Here is an 18,798-nt window from a genome sequence, read left to right as displayed (position 1 = left end):
GTGTGTGTGTGTGTGTGTGTGTGTGTGTGTGTGTGTGAGAGTCAGGGTCACTCTCTCTCTCCCTCTTTTCTGTTCCGCCTCTTCGGTCCGTTCCTGCCGTTAACTGTTGAAAAGGAATCCACACTCGAGGTTGGAGACGCAGCCCTGTGCTCCAGATGGCCGCTGGTTTTGATAAGGTAAGTAAGTAGAATACACCACCTTTTCTTCTGCCTCCGTCAAGGTGTCCTTGAAGGAGGTGCTTCTTCAAGAAAATATTTAAAAAAAAAAACACCCAATAAACACGGTGTTGTTTTGCATGTTAATTCTTACCTTGAATAAACGGATAAAAACACTTTTACTCAACGTGTTCCATAGTTATACAAAATATTACTTATAGCAACAATACTTCTTTTATTATTAATTCTCACAAAGTTCATGTAATTAAACAAATATTTACACTATCCAACTTGAATTTAACAGATTTTATGAATTGAAAAAAAGAAAATATTTGTGACATGATGATACATTTAATTTTTGTTACAAAATTCCATTAAGAAAATGGAATTTTTCCGTTTTTTCTCAGTTACAGTATTTTCATGTTATTATACATTAGAAATCTAAATTCACAGTCAAATTTCACATATTTCTTATATATATTCATGTATTTAATAAAACATAACATATTTGTTAAAAAAAAAACAGAAGAATTCTGTGAAAATTACAGACTTTCTTATGGTGTATTGTTGGATTGAGTCCAAGCTATATTAAATAATAATAATATTAAATAAATGTTGTTTCACACTGCTGGTTCAGGTGGTCCCTCAGAAGCCCCACCGACAGTTGGATTTTACAGGCAAATCATGTATATTGAAATCATCAGAATTGAATAGAAAGAATTGCTTTTCAGTCGTATTACTTTGCACCAGCACTTCAAACGTCACAAAGCCAGACATCCACCTCTCTGAGGCAGAGGACCACGATGCGTTTCGACGTCAGGATGCCGTCGAGATCGGAGAAACTCGGCCCACCGGACGTAAAATCCATATCCGAGTCCCACACCGCTCAACGGAGAGACTTACTGTGGGACTCTGCCGATTTAAGTAGAAGAAGAAAAGGCAAGGAGGACTGAGTCGACAAAAGAAAACACCGTGGATATAAACATTTAAGCCGTTTTCACACGTGTGTTGTCGAGGTCCAAAGTCTGTCCCGGTTTCCCCTGAGGACCCCGAATCGATGTCCACACCTCTACCTCCCTGTCAGGCTTCACTTAAGCCCCAGCAGGGTTCTGTGGAACGACGCAGCCCCAAAAAAAAGAAAAGCAGGGAGGTGATTTAAGAATCAGAGCTGTCATCTGCTCCACTTATTGATCCGTACTGACCTCTTCAGACCGGGAGCTGCAACACCGGAGACTGTCACCTGAGGGTTCTGAGGGGGGGGGGGGGGGGGGGGGGGGGGCGCTCGTGAGACACCTTCATCAGTTTATGTGACAAACCCAAGACGTTCATCTGAGGAGCAATGTCAAAGACATCAGATATGACCCCGGTTCCACTGCTGTGCAGGTAGACCATGACGGATGTTATTCCACTTCAACAGAAACATCTAAAATGGTGAACTGTACAGACGTTTAGAAGAGTCTACAGGTGAATAGGGTCCAAAAATTAACTCCCTTATATCACCATGAAACTTCACCACTTCATCACTCGCATTAAGAGGATTGCTTTTTGTATTACAAGTTTTCTGAAATGTTATGTTTGAATATGCAAATGAGACATCAAATGGTTACTTTTAGTGATTTTAGAAAAACATCAACAGACAAAGTAGTAAATTAAATATCTAAATGTGTATTTTGGATATTTTTTTTCCGCTGGACTGAAAGAAGCAAATACGACCAAAATCCCAAAATGAATCAGTGAGTGAAAACCAATGTTTTTGCCCGAGGTGTCCCTCTTTAAAGACGAACAAGACGCGGTAATAATAGGAGAAAGAATCCCACGGCTTCAGTAGTAATAACCACTGGAGAGTTCCTAGAGAAACCGGTACGTCATCAAGTACTTTAAGTTGTGTTCAGAGAAGTGTCTTCGTCCGGAGGAACGTCTGACACACAGAGGGACGTGGAGCATCACTGGCCTCTAGTGGCCGTCCAGCGTAACTACAGGTACAGGTTTAAAAGATGCTCCCACTAAATAAACACAATTTATCAGGACAAACTATTTAAGAATTCAATCAATCACGTAACCCAAATGAAGAACAACCATTTTATCAAAACATGACAAAAAAAAAAGAAACTTTATTTTAAGAGCGCAAATGACAGCCATTTAAAAAAAATAGCATCATCCGGTCCTCTTTAATACAAATAGTTAGCATGGTGATATTAACATGATAAACACTGTACAACGTATGGAAACACAAACACAAACGAGCATAGCTGCTAACCTCAATGTATGAACACTGGTGCATAATTCATCAGCAAAAAGTAAGCGTTTAAAACCGGTTAGTTACACAGACGGGGCTTACAAATTACAAATGAATTAAGATTTTTTCTTCTTCTTTGTATCTTATAAAAAGTTATAAAAATCAAATGCCAAAACAAGAACTCAAATGTAACAATAAAAGCCATTAAAAAAAACACAACTTGAACACGATAAACCGGCCCACATAAGAACTCTTCTTCATCACAGAACTGGAATTAAAGATTTATTTCCACGGTTATATATAAAAAGACAGGAAAGACGACGTGTATAAATATTAAACATATTAACAAATTATATACAGGTTTGAGGGAGAAATTTTAAAAATATTTTCTCTCAATTTTAGACTGGCAAGGTTGCATGTTTTTTAGTTTTTTTTGGGGGGGGGGGGGGGGGGGGGGGGGGCAACGTCTCACTGAGATAAAACTTCCTCCAAAATGTCACCGCTGACCAACGGCAGAGACGCAACCTCGAAAAACACCCTGAAAGACATTAAAGAACGCGTTAATATTAAAACGTTAAAGGATGTTCAGCTGCGTGTTCGTATTCCCTTTACTTACTTGTGAGAGTATTTGTTCCTGACGGCTTTCAGTTTGTCGTCCGGAGGAGCTTGAAGCATCTCGTGGAGACTTCTGACGACGGGCACCACGTCCGCCGTCCGGTAGCCGGAGTGGAACTCCAGGACGGGACTCTGCGGCACAACAGATGTTAAACAACAATGTTAAATTCTTCAAAAAGCGGCACAGGTTTCACGACATTTTGAAGCCTTGAGTTCAGCGTTTTGGTCGTCGCCATCTTGGATTTTTTCAACCGGTTAACGGACGTTCCCATAATTAAACTGAGGACGTACGCCAACAAGGTGACGACATCTTGACCCTCTGAACGGCGGATGTTGTGCAGTAAAACATTGTTACAAAGCTATGATTCAGTAAAAACAAGGAGGATTTATTTATATTTCTACAACCGCTATCGTCTTCTCCTCGGTCGAAGCTAAACAGATTTGTTGTCTCCTGACTGTTGGTCTCACATGAATCAATCATGTCTTTCATAGTTGCTCTGAAGAGCTCAGAATTTTATGATTTTTACAGAATCTGTTTAAAGCAAACGGTTTATTTGGGGCGAAATCTTAAATGAGACACTTCAACAAAATGTTTCTGATTAAATATCACAATTTTAACTTTAAAAAAAAAAAAATTCAGTTGTTTCTTCTGAAGCCCTCGTCACACACGCTGCGTTCAAGGACCGTCGGAAAGAGGAAACTCTGACGATAATGAGTGTTCACAGCTTCCCGGTGAGAGTTTTGGCGATTGCTTAAAGAAAGCGTGCGATCAGAACAGAGCGGCGGCGTAGAGAACACCTACCCATCCCCCCAGCTCTTTGGTGACCAGCGCCAGCAGCAGGCAGGCGGACGCCAGCAGAGAGCCTCTCACCGACACCAGCTCCACCTCCATGAGGCTCATCTCACAGAAGAACCGAGCCAGAGTCAGCGTGTCCATCCCGGCACTCACACACTGCAGAGACACACACACACACACACACACACACACAAAGATGAGCCAAGGACGACCTCACAGAGTGTGTAAAGAGCTCAAGACACACACACACACACACACACACACACACACACACACACACACACACACACACACACACACACACACACACACACACACACACACACACACACACACACACACACACACACACACACCTTGGCATAGCGTCTGAGGAAGCGGTAGGGGATGGGGATGTTGATGTCGAAGGACAGCGTCTGCAGGATGTTGGCCTCCATGGAGATGATCTCCTCCTTCTTGTAGGCGTCGTCGCAAATGTACAGGAAGTCGTCGACGCACGGCGGACAGCGCTCCTGCGGGGACCGCCAAAATAAAGTCAGGGGAGAACAATCGTCCGTGTGAGAGGGTCTTCATTTTTAAAAAGGTGTTACGGTTTATTTTGGGCGTAGTCGAGGTCTACTTTCCGTGTAAACCTCTCAATATTCATGTTTCCTGCTTGTGGTTTTTCAAAATAAAACCCACTGGCCATGCTTTAACAAGACTAGTCTCAACCTAGTGCGCTGCCTCGCGTTCTTTACCTCAAACTTGGAGGCTATGAGCATGGTGGTGGAGCCGACGAGCTGCAGCAGCTCCCTGTGGACGGGTGTCTTGGCGAGATAGTGGTCGGTCATCTTCACGGCCAGGTACAGGGTCTCGTGGTACAGCTCAAAGTTTTCCTGAAAACCACAGAGACAGAGTCAACGAGCGGCACCTAAAAACACTCGAAGCTGCTAACGTTGCTAGCTGTCCTCCTGCTGGTTCGTTGTCCACAGACGTGTCCCTCACCTGAACCTCCACCAGCCAGTCGATCAGGATGGCCCTCATCTCTGGGTTGAGGCTGGGCTGTGTGGACATGTAGTTACAGAGGACAAACTTCTCCTGAGGACGACAGAGGAGAGGGGAGATGAAAATACAAAAGATAAAACACACACACACACACACACACACACACACACACACACACACACACACACACACACACACACACACACACACACACACACACACACACACACACACACACACACACACACACACACACGTGTTTGTTTGTCTCACCTCTCTCTGTTTGAGGTAGTCAAAGATGTCCTTTGCGTACTCTGGACACATGTAACAGTCCTCAGAGTTCTCAGAGTCGACGTCAAACTCCGCTGGGATCTACAAGGATGGAGAGAATACGAGCAAAACATGGAAATAATAAAGAAAAGGCAACGACTCTCCTAGAACATAAGCTTCTTTTGTTTCTCCTCACTTGTTGTTTCTGATGGTGTGACGGCACTTCACAGACAGCAGGGGGCGCAGCAGCCACCAGCTCTTCTACTGGAGCCGCCGCCTCCTCTTCCTCCTCATCGGCATCGGTCGTCTCTCTCTCAGCGGGCGTCCCCTCAGAGCTCTCTGACGAAGACCTGAGAGAGACAGAGAGAGAGAGAGAGAGACAGAAAGTTATAAGCATCGTCCACCTCTGAAGGAGATCTAGATACAGAGTGACTCTCGGCTGCGTTACTTCTTCAGGTTGGCCTGGTTCTTCGTGGACACAGAAGGGGCGCTCGTTTTCTTCACCTGCTTCTTCGCCGCCTCCTTCTTCTTCCTCCCCGGGAGGCTGATCTGAACCTTATGAGCCTGTGGGGGGAACAGTCACAGTGAGACGTTAAAGTCACCACAATAGTAATAATAATAATAAACTTGTATTGATTGTTTTTTAACAAGTGGGGGAAAAAGATGGCGACGTCTACACTCTTCGGTGCCAAATATGTCAATGTTGGGAAACTACACGAATGCTGCTGCTGCTGCTGCTGTGAAGCCAACAACGAGGCAAACAAACACGGTGCTCGTTCCACAAGTAGGTGAGACGACGGAGGGCATCAGTTCACACCTCAGTGGAGAACCAGAGGACGGGGATGAAATGTGACACACACACACACACACACACACACACACACACACACACACACACACACACACACCCACACACACACACACACACACACACACACACACACACACACACACACACGACTGCTTATGCAAAGTGTTCCCACTGACGCTCGACTGTTTCCCTGGAATCACTGGAGACTCAACAGGTGACGTCGGGATGGAAGCACAGCTCCACCATGTTGTCAGGAAACCCTAAAATGACTTTTAAATACGACTGGACGGGTTACAAATATAAGAACCAGGCTGACAAACGCGTCCTTTAACCCGTGCTGCTGTTTGGTAACGGATTAAAATGTACAGCAGACATCCACAAGGTTGCGGGGGGGGGGCATTTAGCAACTATTTTGGAGAAAATGGCAACTGATTCTCGGCCTTTTGACATCGATTTTAAGAGGTTTTCTGGACGTAATAACCACGTAGTAGCTCAATAAATCAAAATGTAAAAAAGGTAGATGAGTATTAAAGGAGTGTGTGCATGAAGCAGACGTTGTTATATCTACGCACTGTGGACGTTTGGACCAAAATAAACCCGTTTTCACGATATCAAACATTCCCACTCGGGAGAGGTTATTACAGACGTGCAGCTGGACTGAAGAGAATGAATAAGACGTGTTATTATTAGCGGCCCCCCCCATCCTACGATGGACCACTCCCTCCTTCCACGCCGTTGACCTCGAATCCGAACGCTGAGCTTACGTTGGTGATGTCGATGAAGGCGGTCCTCTTCTTCGGGGCTCCGTGGGGAGGCGAGGAGGACCGCTTCACCTGGGGGCCTTCCTCCTGCAACACACAACCAGGAAGCTCAAAATCACAAAATCACAAAATCACAAATCACGTGCATGTTGCATCAAAAGAAAGAAAGTTGCATGCTGTTTTGTTGTTGTTTTTTAAGCATCCATGCAACTTTGAGGAAACAGATTGCTGCATTACTGCAATATTGACCCTTTACAAAGTGTGCACTAACAATTAAAGAAGTGAGAATATTAATACACAAGTAGTATCACAAGCCAATACAATGAGGGAGAACTATGTTAAATAGAAACATGGACTAAAGACAAGATCATGCTGCATCGTTAGACACTGAAACACATCCCGTGTCAGAGGAACAACACGGAAAAGCATGCAGAGGATGAGAAAAATAGAAATCAGTAAACAACAATAGAATGCGTGCATTCTATTGTTGTTTAGGTTGTGCAGGTACAGGCAGACAACAGACCATCCTCTGCATAGAAGCTGGTTATTTAAACGAACATGAGTGCATGTATTTATATATATTTTTTTTACCTGGTTCTCGCTAAGTTTGGGCATCTTGCTCCCGGCAGTCACTGCGGGTTTCTTCCCCCTCGGTAGAGGCATGACTGGCTCCTTTATTCACCGACACACACGCACACACGCACACACGCGGCTGCTCTTTGATCTGCTAAATAACATATGAAAAATTAAAAACAAAAATGGCGGGTCGGTGTTAAAAAGCTAAAATAGTGCAGAGCGTTGCTGTGGTGTTAAAATGGTTTAAACGGTTTTAAACTAGCTGTAAATAAGTAGAGTTACGTTAGTTAAACAGCGTTTTGCATATTGGTGCATGATAACTCGTTGCGTATAGAAAATATCCGGTTAAAATTAAACTTTTTCTTACCGGGTTTTATAGTTCCTGCTCGGTTGTTTCAGTTCCGGGAGGACAAACGCAGAATAAAGCTCGTTTAAATGTCGTAAAATAGTCCAAACCCGCCGTGTTAGTGTCGCCTCGTAGACCGAAGAGCTCAAACAAAAAAGAGCTTTCAGCTGCGGATCCAAATCTGCTGCGCCGCGTTCCCATTGGCTGGAATTTGAGCCGGGCGGACCAATCAGGAGGTCGCTAGGGATGCCGTTGCCAGGAAGAAAGCGTTGGTCTCACTGTAACGGCTCCTCCCGCGCGCTGCATCTCTTGAATTAAAAGCAGTTTAATCGCACGTTTTTAAAAACAATAGCTGATCATAAAACGGTACATTTAAGTTATATTTAGATTTTGTTTTGTTATGCGATTGAAAAAGTTAAGAAGTAGCCATTAATAATGTAGTTTCCAGATAATCCCCGCCCACCTACAGCGCTTCCTGGTGCCTAAATCCAACGAACCTTTAGAGGAGGCGCATGCAGGATTTTCAAACATCCTGACAACAAATGCCAGTTTAAATGGGACGTAGTTTATTGATGTTTTCCTCATGACCTGACTCATGACATAACTGATGGTCATTATTTCAGGACAGGCATATTATGTACATTACACATATTCTTCTACTTAATATTGATGCATATGTTCATGCTGCATTTGAGTCAAATAGAAAATATTAAAGTGATCATTTTAGACACACACACGCACACCATTTTCAAGTAATCCAAATCAAACCATGAAAGGGCTGAAGCCAATGTTCAAAATATGCAACGTCATTGTATTTAAGATATCCAGATGTAAGGTTTTATGTGTTCTCGAACAGAAAAGGTGGTGTTTTACAGCTTACATTACATGATATTGATCAATCATGACATCTGCACATTCCGTCTCTTGATGAAGCTCAAAAAAATGTTCTTACGCTTGTGAAACGCAGGTCTGTCATGCAATGATTTCCCTTTGGGCAGTCGTACGCCGGCCGAAATGACCCTTAAAATTGAAATGATCGTGTTGAAGAACGAGCTCACTGACACTGAGATAAGTATTTCCTGAAAGAGCCCACTGGGGAGCGCAAAACACAGAGTTACTGCAGCAACAGTTTGGATAATAGAGGGTCATTACATCACATTTGAGGATGGACACCGGGGGGGCGGGGGGCGAGGGGGTGCTGGCAGCCAACATCCATCCAGCTGCTTGCAGTTTGGGAGATTCATTTCATGATTCTTGTCTGAAAAAAAAAGGGACTAGAGCCCATAAAGTGTATCTCGGTCTCGTTAAGAGAGTTCATTTTAATCGTCTTCCAACTGGAATATTAATGCCATATAGAGCGATGTCATCTATGAATGCTCCCATCACGTGACATCTCATTAAAGTCCAAAAACAAAACAAGTCTGGTTATTGCTTCACGCAGTGCAACATGGCGTCTGAACCGCAGTCTGCAGAGAGATGTCCTCTCATAACACTGCTTTTTTATATTGTATTCTTATATTGTACATAGTAGTTAAATGTTTATGCTTAGTTTCTCTGTTCTACTTTGTCTTTAATGTCCTTGTTTCTATATAAGTGCATCACAGGAAAAATGACACAGGTCTGTTGTGCATCAAACTGGATAAAAAGCACAAAAAGTGACATATTTAAAATTCTCTTTGGCTGACGTAGTGCTCTGAATCTGTGTTGCTCTACCTCATCCTCCTCTTCCTCCCCTCGTGACCATCTCTTCATCATTTTGACCTCATGAACAGAAGAAAAGAATGAAAACAGGCAGAATAACTGTCTGTAAAAGTAATTTACAGACACTCACACACAAACACTATCGCTCTCTGTCACACAAACAGGAAGTGGGTGAGCTTGTCTGTCAAACCTGTTTCCGTGTGAACTCATTTTGCAGCGGAGAGACCAAACAGTGAGCCACCGTTAATAACTGGTGAGTTTGATGTTTCCTTTGTCTTATTTTCATATATTTTGTGGTACAGTTACGTAACTTTTGGCCCTTGAGATGCAATTCTGCCTTCTGCCAGATATAGTAAACCACAAAGTACTTCAAAATCCTTAATATGCAACTTTATTCGCATCTTTCTTTGAGTCAGAAATCCTTGAAATATTGTCCTTTTTATCTACTTTAGTAGGCGTTAAATCTCTGGTCTTATCTGTTTTTCTCGGGCTGACAATGGTTAACTTCAAATTTCGAGATTTCGGTAATTTATGAGCAAAGGTTTACTCTCAAACTTGTAGAGGGGTTACTCTTTGGATTTCATTAGAAACACTGAAATAAGTGTGGAAGCAAAACCACATTTGGCAAAGGCACTGGTTATTGGATGTTACAGGAGACTGCAAGGTGTGTTAGTAAGCACCATCATCATCAACACTTTGTTGAATAGGGTTTTACAATAAAAAAAAAACGGGAATAAAGTAGCGTGCTCATTTCATGAACATCAGGATGTCCAGATCAGACCGCATGCCAAGAGAAAACATTCTTTGTTTAATCGGAAATTTGTTCCACATCTGCGCTTCATTCTTGTCCTCCCCTTGAACTCTGGCTGTGGTCTAAGGCCGGATAATATTGAGACGTGTGTCACTGTTAGTATGAAGTTTAGAGAAACTCAAACTGCATTTGGTAAAAATGCTTTGAACCTGATTTGGGTGACATTTTTGTTATACGTACATATTTTATGCATCAAATTATTCTTGGACAGACTCAAGTTAAACCATCATTTTGATCCCAAGATGGCCACAAAATGCTAACCCTGAAATTCAACGTCCTTTTACAGTGATAGTAGTCGTACAGTAGAGAAGAAGACGATAAGGAAGTTGTTGAGGGGGTTAAGTTAAGTTTCACATTAGTTTATCACAGTCCGTCTCATCGGCTTCTCCATTTTGTCAGTCCAAAAAAACTTAAATTGCAACCTAGCCTACGTAGCAATGGTGATATGAAGTCACGTTAGCAAAGTGAGGTTAAATAAAGAGTGAAAATACATATTTTTAGTAGTTTAAATAAGCTTATTTGTTGACATTAATGCATTTGCCTGCTAGCTAGACAATGTTTCACCACAACAATAGAAATGTTGTTAGCAAGTATAGCTAACCGCTATTATGTAAGCCAACTTTTGCTATCTCATGCTAGCTAGCTAGCAAATGTTAAACTGAAAATGTACATCGCAGAATATAAAATGATTGACTTTGAAATAACCTAATTATCTCAAGCATAAATCAAAATGTTATCATGTTAATCATTAGAGCTATAAAGTGTTTTAGAGGTGAAATTTGTAGTTAGCGTTAGCTGTCCCCCCCCCCCATTTTCATTCTTTGTGCTAAGCTAAGCTAAGCGGCAGTTGTTGGCAGAAGCTTAATATCGACCGTGGAATTGATCTTCTCATCAAACTCTCACCAAGAAAGCAAATAAGAGAATTTCCACTATTAAAAGCTATTAAACTATTTGTACATACAGTATCAACTCAATTACTTTATATTTGTACACACTTTTAAACCAGAAGTTGTTTTTAAAACCGGTCCCAAGCTTCCCCTTTTTTTCACCGTGTTGAAATGGATACAGATGCCATCACAGATAAACAACATTACATTTACTTTGCTCCATTTCTGTTTTTTTTCTCAACTCGAAAGAGACGATCATCAAACAGCTCTATCTCTCCATTAACTACAGATGCCAATGCAAACGGAGTTTAGAGAAAATGTCAGGTTTGCAGCCGTGGACGCCAAGAACTTCCTGCTTGTCACATTCTGGCTGGCGGTACAGCTCATATGGTGACAGGCTGTGGTCGAGGCCTCCATCTTACTTTCCATCTGAGGCTTCAAAAAGGGGACTTTCTGTTCTGTCAGCGGCATGTTTTCTTCTATTTACATCCGTCCTGATTACTCTCTCTTTTGTCGTTTCTTATACACATTTTAACATTCCTTCAGTTTGATTTCTTCTCTAATCTGAAACAGGCGAGGACTTGAGGGATATTTGAGACTAAAGCAATATTTATGCAATATTTGATCTCAGTCAGCTAAAAATAATCCTTAAAATCAGATGAAGTTTGTCTTCTTCCGATTATATAAGGTACCCTATACATGCTTTATTGTTTCTCACCTGGATTACTGTAATGCACTTAACGCTGGCGTGCAGCCGCACAAATTCTATCGCACAAGCCAACGTAAAACTGGCTGCCATTGATTTTAACATTTGACCGATCACTTTTAAAGCATTGAATGGCCTCGCTCCAAAACATACCGAGGCTTTATCGAGCCCTCATGTGCCTCAGTGTTGCCTTAGATCGGCCTTTGCAATGAGAGCCTCCCGACTGCCTTATGAATTCAGACACGCCACATCATAAGCATCCTTTACGACCCCGCTGTTGTCTGTTTTGTATTCTTTTGCTGTTGTTATTTTCTGGAAAACTATTTTTTAACCTTGTTAAAGCAAAGTGCCATTATTTTTTATGGGAAAGGGAAATGCTGCAGCAATTATGGAGACTATTTACATCCGGCCTGGCTTTGACAAAACACGCTGGCGAGCAATACCCTAATAAAAATAATGAACTAATTATAGGGACGAGGCAGCGGTTCAAACCATCATTGGAGTCTTGTTTGTGCCTTGTACACCATATTCTTCTTCCAAAAAGAAAAGCGGCTCCAGGAAAGGCAATATTTCCGTTGCTTTTATTAAGATTATGGCTTTTGTCCTCACAGGATCCGATGCCGGCAGTGAGTGCTGATCAAAAGGTGGAAGAGCCCTCTCCTGAAGGCCTCAAGAGAAGCCCCCTAAACATTGGGGTTCTTGAGGAGTTTGCCCGAAATATGTCCGAGAACATAATCCAGTCATTTAAAAGCCAAACGGAGACACTGGAACCTGAGGTGGACCGCCGGGCGTCCAGCTTTAATCAGAACCAGGAGATGTTAGCCGAAGAGTTAGCCTCAGCAGTCATTGAGGTCGCTCTGAGGGAAGTGTTTAGTAGTCAAACCGTAGCGGATCATATGGAGGGCTCCCAGAGTTCAGCTGGGGTAAAGATGGATAGTGGACAGGCTCAAAATCGGCACTTTATGGACGAATGTTACAGCGAAAGATTCACAGAGATGAATCCAGGTAAAGAAGTCCAGACCTCCAAAGACACCCAGCACTGTCACCCATCTCTGTCCCAGCCGGGGCTCCCCGTCGTGGGATCCCTCGACTACCCCGACGCCCCACCGACCACGCCTCTCCTCCCGGAGCTCGAGAGGAGCCGACACAGTTTCGCCAGGAAGCTAAAAGGAGGCCTGGCGAACGTTTACCTGCCGTCAACTCCCCCGCCGACCCCAAAAGACGAAGAGGACGACTCGGACGAAGAGGACGGGGCCGCCGGCGACCCCCAGGTGGAGTTAATGGAGCACCTGATGCTCTCGCTCTCCACGGATGATTTGGCAAGGGACTATTTAGAAGTAGGATCTCGCTGTGGAGCCAAGATGGAGGCTTTTGCTGAGGCTCTTTCATGCCACATCATTGATTTGGTCTTAAGGGATAAAGACAGAGAGCAGATAGCCGACGATAAAGACCTTCATCTCTTGGCCCACCAACTGGCTGAAGCCATCATCACCTCCTCCCTCGATGAAGCTAAAACGCTCGTCTAGTATCTTATTTAATGGGATCATATTTGTGATGACTGGCAAGAAAAATAATAATATAATCTAACATGTCACCTCTAGTCGGCCTGACTTTCTCAATAAAATGTGGTTTACTGCAATATTCTGTTTCATTGGCTGATTTTCTTTTGAAGTTTAACTTCTCAATAAAGTTCAGTTAAAGCTCATCCAGATGAAGATGAGTTTCATTGCGAAATATTACTTTTTTTATTGCAAAAAAAAAAAACGGACCAGAGATCCAACAAAAAAACTTGGCACTTTTTAATGACACGTTGTGGATGCTGGATATTTTAGAAGCTGGATGAGGAACCTGAGGTAATGGTTGTATTCCAAGATGGACAAAAAGTACTTTGGCAGTAAAACTGTGATGGTTTTGGATACAGCGTTGACTGGGATCCAACTGAAATAACTGTCAATGTCCTGCAGATGGTATTACAAAAGGAGTATGTTAAGTGTGAGGTTAACCTGAGTAATTACCTATTTTGCTTTGAACATGCATGCTTTATAAATTGATACCTATATTGGCAATACTTAGAATAAATACTTGCACTTGTCTTTGCCATCATGAACTGACATCTAACACCTGTCACATGTTGTTTTTAGTTTCACTGAGAGAACTTTTATAAACACAAAACTGACAAAGGATGAAATTGCATTGTAGACGTTTGAGTGTTTAGATTATATGCGAAGTAAAAGGAGCCCTGCAGCGCTTCATAATCAAGTGTCGATGCTGGGAAGTGACTCGGTTAAATCTTTATAGATCCAGTGATTCATTCATCCCCTGGACGGAGCTGAATGATGGCGTTCGGGACGAAGTCTGGCCCCCGAAAAGAAACTCATTTTCATACTCACTCACTTAAGTGAGTTCAGATCGAGGAGACGAGGCAGCCGTGGCGCTTAACCACAACAGTGATGTGATCCTGCAGAAGAATGAAGGAAACGTTTCTTCTTCTATTAAATAATAGTCTGCCGCTGACACAACAGTCAGTAAATGCCAAATCCAATGAGAGAGAAGCTTAAGTGAACCTTGAACAAGAGATTTATTGTTCTTAGTCATCCGTTATTGCGCACATAAACTCAAAAACACTTTTTTAGATTGAAGAGAATGTTTGCGTGTGTGCGCTACATGCAAACACAAAAGCACTTTTCTCTCTCTCTCTCTCTCTCTTCAACACAGATGGGATGAGTGGGAGTAAAAACAAGGTCAGCGGGGCAACACTAATCATTGACAACATAATGTGGGTGGGACAAACGTGGCTCCATTCCATTTAGAATTAAGATGTAGACGTCCTAACTGACTTTGGCGATCCCATCAGCCTCAGCTGTATTTCGTGTTTGCTGCTAATTAGCATGCTAATACGCTTCGCTAAGTGGGTGTTTTCAGGCCGGGAGCTACGTTGGTGGCATACATACGATGGAATAGGATATAGGAAGTCAAGTGAAGATCTGTGAGTTTGAAGGCTTCTTAGACCCCAAAACAGTTTTTAATAGGCGGTTTATGATACTCAAGGATGGGATTTGAAGACTTGAGACCTACCAAGTCGGCAACAGAGTGACGCAGGGATGAAGGATTTTTGCTAACGTCTGGAAGTTAGCATCGCACTGGTTCCCTCGACAAAAAGCCAATTGAATTTTAGATTGTTGCACAAAATAAGCTTTGTGGCAAACAACCGTTTTACGTTGATTTTTGAAGCGTGAATGACATCACCGGAAGTAAAATGCTAACGTTAACGTAAACACGACGAGGCTGTGAAGGGGGGGCTCTAGTCGACAGGGTGACGTTTCCTCATGTTGTTGGGACACTTGTTTGCAACCGCCTTTTTTGGGACACAAAACCTAAAAATCTCTTGAGCCGGTTTTAACCAAAGACTGTATTTCAGGCATCTCACCAAAAAACTATCGACTTCTAGACGACGGAACCAGAAGTGCAAAAATACCGACTCGTTACGATGAACACGTTAAACATTAGCATTGTCACTGTGAGCATTTAACAAGCTGATGTTAGCATTAGCAACATTAGCGTGGCTACTTGCTCTTAATCTTTATTGTTAGTCTTTGCAGCTATTTAAAAATAGCCATGGAAAAAAAAAGTTTACAAATGTCTAAATCTAAAGCATTCTGACTGCTGTTTCAGACTTAAATGCCACAAAGCTTCACCGTTAAAGTGAACCACATATGCACACAAACAGAGCCAAACACACACACGCGTTGACCGGTCGGCAGTGTGTGTGTGTGTGTGTGTGTGTGTGTCCCTTGGCTCTGATACATAATATGTCATGGAATGCTTAGTCTGAACTTTTAACTCCCACTGCTGATCACCATTATGTTTTCTCACCACGGGACACTAACCGACTTCACACACACACAAGCTGCAGGGCTGGGTGGACAGCTGTGGCGTCCGAGGAGACACACACACACACACACACACACAGAGACACACACATCTGGAGAAATGCTTGTTGTGATGTCAGGTGGTTGGCTGCCAGAAAGAGAGGGAGACTGAGGGAGGAGGCGTGATGACACACAGAGGATGTATAGCAGGGGGGTTTCTACGTACTATAATGGGAAATAGCAGAGGTACTTCATCTCTTTGTCTGCTCTAGCGGAGGGCAAACCCACCTAAATTAAACGTATTCACCCTTCATGTGAGCCAAACAGTGCACCAGATGTAAAGAGTATATCTGAACGAACACCGTACATCACCGTGATAGGTATTTATCACGGAGCTGGGGAGGACTTAAAGGGTAGCGTAGGTATTTTTCAACCTAGAAACTATTTTCCCATGTTTTTGTGTCAGAGTGACTAATGGGGACAGGAATTTTTGAAGTTGGTCCAGTATCGAAGGAGAACAGCAGCCAATAAACTGGCTGTAATGCGATCGTATCGGCCAACTCCTCTCCGTCAATGTACGGCCACTAAAACAGCTCGTTTCCACCTCTGAAGGGCTCAGATTGTTATTCTAGGTTTCACTCAAATATGCGGCATTAATACCATCTTGAGGCGCCTTTTACTTTGACATTTTCCTGTTTTCACTGCATTCCTCTGACATATGAGGTTGACAGGTTATTTGTTAAAAAAAACCTGTTGTGTTTAATAAAATATGAAATATTAAGTTACAACTACCCCAAAGAAACAACAACAAAGTTCACAGTTTGAATCTCTAAAACAACTGTATGCTCTACATTGTGATATTTAAAGCAGTTTTAATTGCGCTTTTGTTTCGGGCCACTTGGGGGCAGCAACACAACATCGCCGTATAGTTTAACCGTACAAAACAGTTGGCTGGTTACATATCCTAAAGACACATAACAACATTAGCACGAACGTAAAGTGCCGTTTCTGGCCACCGTATGAATATAACTTTAATTTGAACTCTTCTTGTGTCTCTGTTTTTGGTCTCCACCAACTCCAAAGCGAAACATCTGGCAAGTTAGTCGTTAAATGCTCTACCATGTTCACCAGCTAGTTGGTTACTTTGTCTGTCTGCTGTTTGGTGCTGAGAGTAAAGTTGTGGGCCAAAGAAACCCCCCCAAAAATAATACGCTGAAATATCCTAAAATGCCACATAGAGCTAAGGGGAACTGTTTCCATTCCACATAAGCTTTTGATCCATTGATCCTTTGGCGACATTCAAGGAAAATGTCGCCAAAGGATTTGGCGGCAGGATCACCATACCTGCCGCCAAATCTTTGAGATGGTAACTTTATAGAAACCTGCCTGTGGCTACAGGGCTGCAAGCTCCAGTGCTTTGACGGTTTGGTAAAGTGGTGCTCTTCTTGCATTGACGTGCCCTTGAGCAATGTGTTTAGCCAACAGATGTTCTCTTGCAGCGCTCAGTTTTGAATTTAAATGGAGTCATTGCCAGAAAATAATCATGAGCGGTGGAGTCAAGTTTCCTACCAAATATCATAGCCAGAGAAACTGACAAACAAAAATCTGGAAATGCAATTCGACCCGTGTCTGATACTTATTTTCAGGCTACAAGAGCAGCATTTTAAGGCTGCCGAGTGCACCTGTGGGTCTATTCAATGAGGGAACCATTGGCTACCGGATCTCAATTCATAAATCTGAGTGGGATTAGCAAACCTGCAGAGTGAAGAATGCAGGCTCAACCTTCTTATTTTACTAATACGTTACAAAGAGTCTGTGCTTTATTTTTAGTCACAAAGAGTAAAGAAGAGAGATTACGTTTTGTTATGTTTCTACTGGAGGTATAGCCCTTGAATAGTGGCTAAAGAGTCAGCAACAACGACAACATTTACCATTTTATCCATCTTATTTAGCATGCTAGCATTTTCTAATTAGCGCTAAATGGAAAGTACAGCGGAGGCTGATGGCAATGTTCATTTTACAGGTATTTAGTCATTTCATTATTGATCTGACGATGGCGCTAGATGAGAATCAGGGGATCACAGGTTACTACAAACATCCTGTCGGTAACACAAACGTTTGTAGCACATTTGATGGCAAATTTCCCTGAAAGCCTCCTCATGGTGGCGCTAGAGGTAACGTCAGGGTATCACCAAACTCTGTGGAATTCGTCCTCTGGGTACCATGACCGTTTGCACCAAATTTGATGACAGCTGGTGAGATATTGAAGTCTGGACCAAAGTGTTGGAGCAACAGAAGGACGTGCCGCTGGCACTGCTTAAAAGAGAAATGACGTCTGGTTACCAGAGTATGAAACGATGTGAATGAAATACATATTTTGACAACTAGAGGTGAAAATGTGTTGCTGAAAACAGTTTTCAGAAAGAATAACTTCCATATTTGCAAATCTCACTGGGATAGTTGTACATGCATGCCTCTGGCTAGAGGTACCCGTGCAGGTGCTAAGTATAATCCTGCTGGAGATTTGGCTATTTAGGACCTTGAGGTGTTGAAATATCACCCAGAGAAAGACCTTGTACAGTTGCAGCCGAATCTGCCCTCAAGGAGTCAACTTCAAACCCAAAATGATGTCAAATCCATCATAACAACCGTACTCGGAAAGTATTTGGATCTGTCTTCATCTGCTGTGGATTTAGCCATCTGTTTATTTAAAAATATTTATTTCAGTCTCACCTGCACACCACTGCGTTGTACTGGGCATGCCGATTCCCAGTCGGCTGGAACAGATGGATTCAACATCTGGTGCAGGCCCCAAGTGGATTTCAATTGACTCAAGACCATTTTTCTGGACCACACCGGCTTTCATGGATCATAAAGTGCTTGAGAATCTGAGGGCATGTGAGCTGGAGTTCAGAAAAAGCTCCAGGGTCAACAAACAAACATGTCACTTATTGTAAAAAGCTTGGCGTTGAAAAGTCTCAAAAGTCTCACTCTAGACTTGGTTTCAACCCCCTTTTGAATCTGCCAAAAGTCTGACTGGAAGCGGACCAAGCTCATCTGCCTCCCATCCTTGATAAACATCTCTGACCGCTGGGCACACACAGACCGCTTTCCAGCTGTTTTGTGGTGATGTAAAGGCAACAAAAGAAAGGTTGTAGACCAGTGGTTCCCAAAGTGGGTGCCTCGAAGAAGAGCCAAGGGTGCCACGAGATTTATCACATCATCCTTTAGTCGTTGCGTGTCTTTAAAAACAACACAAACGCACAAATCTAAA

The 18,798-nt window shown here is 42.8% G+C and overlaps 2 protein-coding genes across 3 annotated transcripts; one reads left to right on the top strand and one right to left on the bottom strand.

The window, feature by feature from the left end:
• Positions 1 to 2,840: 2,840 nt before the first annotated feature.
• ccnb3 (cyclin B3) lies at positions 2,841 to 7,702 on the bottom strand. Of its 2 annotated transcripts, none has more exons than XM_068713856.1 (12): positions 7,572 to 7,702; positions 7,220 to 7,355; positions 6,632 to 6,715; positions 5,505 to 5,620; positions 5,253 to 5,406; positions 5,060 to 5,158; positions 4,787 to 4,879; positions 4,540 to 4,677; positions 4,159 to 4,314; positions 3,809 to 3,958; positions 3,008 to 3,138; positions 2,841 to 2,929 (listed from the first exon to the last, which is right to left on the bottom strand). In XM_068713856.1, the coding sequence occupies exons 2-12, from the start codon at positions 7,289 to 7,291 to the stop codon at positions 2,860 to 2,862; spliced, it is 1,263 nt and encodes a 420-aa protein (XP_068569957.1). In that variant the 5' UTR covers positions 7,292 to 7,355; positions 7,572 to 7,702; the 3' UTR covers positions 2,841 to 2,859. The 2 variants fall into 2 exon arrangements, with proteins under 2 accessions (XP_068569957.1, XP_068569958.1); XM_068713857.1 differs by having other exon boundaries at positions 7,220 to 7,352.
• Positions 7,703 to 9,414: 1,712 nt separating this feature from the next.
• Positions 9,415 to 13,360, top strand: si:dkey-171c9.3 (uncharacterized). Its single transcript, XM_068713855.1, has 2 exons — positions 9,415 to 9,504; positions 12,267 to 13,360. Exon 2 carries the CDS (start codon positions 12,273 to 12,275, stop codon positions 13,179 to 13,181), a length of 909 nt encoding a protein of 302 aa, XP_068569956.1. The 5' UTR covers positions 9,415 to 9,504; positions 12,267 to 12,272; the 3' UTR covers positions 13,182 to 13,360.
• The last annotated feature ends 5,438 nt before the right edge of the window (positions 13,361 to 18,798 follow it).

This window comes from Cebidichthys violaceus, unplaced genomic scaffold, assembly GCF_023349555.1.
Source record: "Cebidichthys violaceus isolate CVI_PGR_0920_01 unplaced genomic scaffold, fCebVio1.0.p SCAF_19, whole genome shotgun sequence".
In the NCBI taxonomy this organism is placed as follows: Eukaryota; Metazoa; Chordata; class Actinopteri; order Perciformes; family Stichaeidae; genus Cebidichthys; species Cebidichthys violaceus.
The sequence above is the reverse complement of the archived record's forward strand: the minus strand, read 5'-3'. Positions and strand labels throughout refer to the sequence as shown.

What these genes read in the sequence shown, in the direction of transcription:
- ccnb3 (XM_068713856.1), bottom strand. Translation starts at nt 7,291, where the DNA reads ATGCCTCTACCGAGGGGGAAGAAACCCGCAGTGACTGCCGGGAGCAAG. An exon ending in CACACCATCAGAAACAACAA is followed by an intron (nt 5,159 to 5,252) that starts GTGAGGAGAAAC and finishes CCATCCTTGTAG; the next exon opens with ATCCCAGCGGAGTTTGACGT. An exon ending in ACTACCTCAAACAGAGAGAG is followed by an intron (nt 4,880 to 5,059) that starts GTGAGACAAACA and finishes TGTCGTCCTCAG; the next exon opens with GAGAAGTTTGTCCTCTGTAA.
- si:dkey-171c9.3 (XM_068713855.1), top strand. Translation starts at nt 12,273, where the DNA reads ATGCCGGCAGTGAGTGCTGATCAAAAGGTGGAAGAGCCCTCTCCTGAA.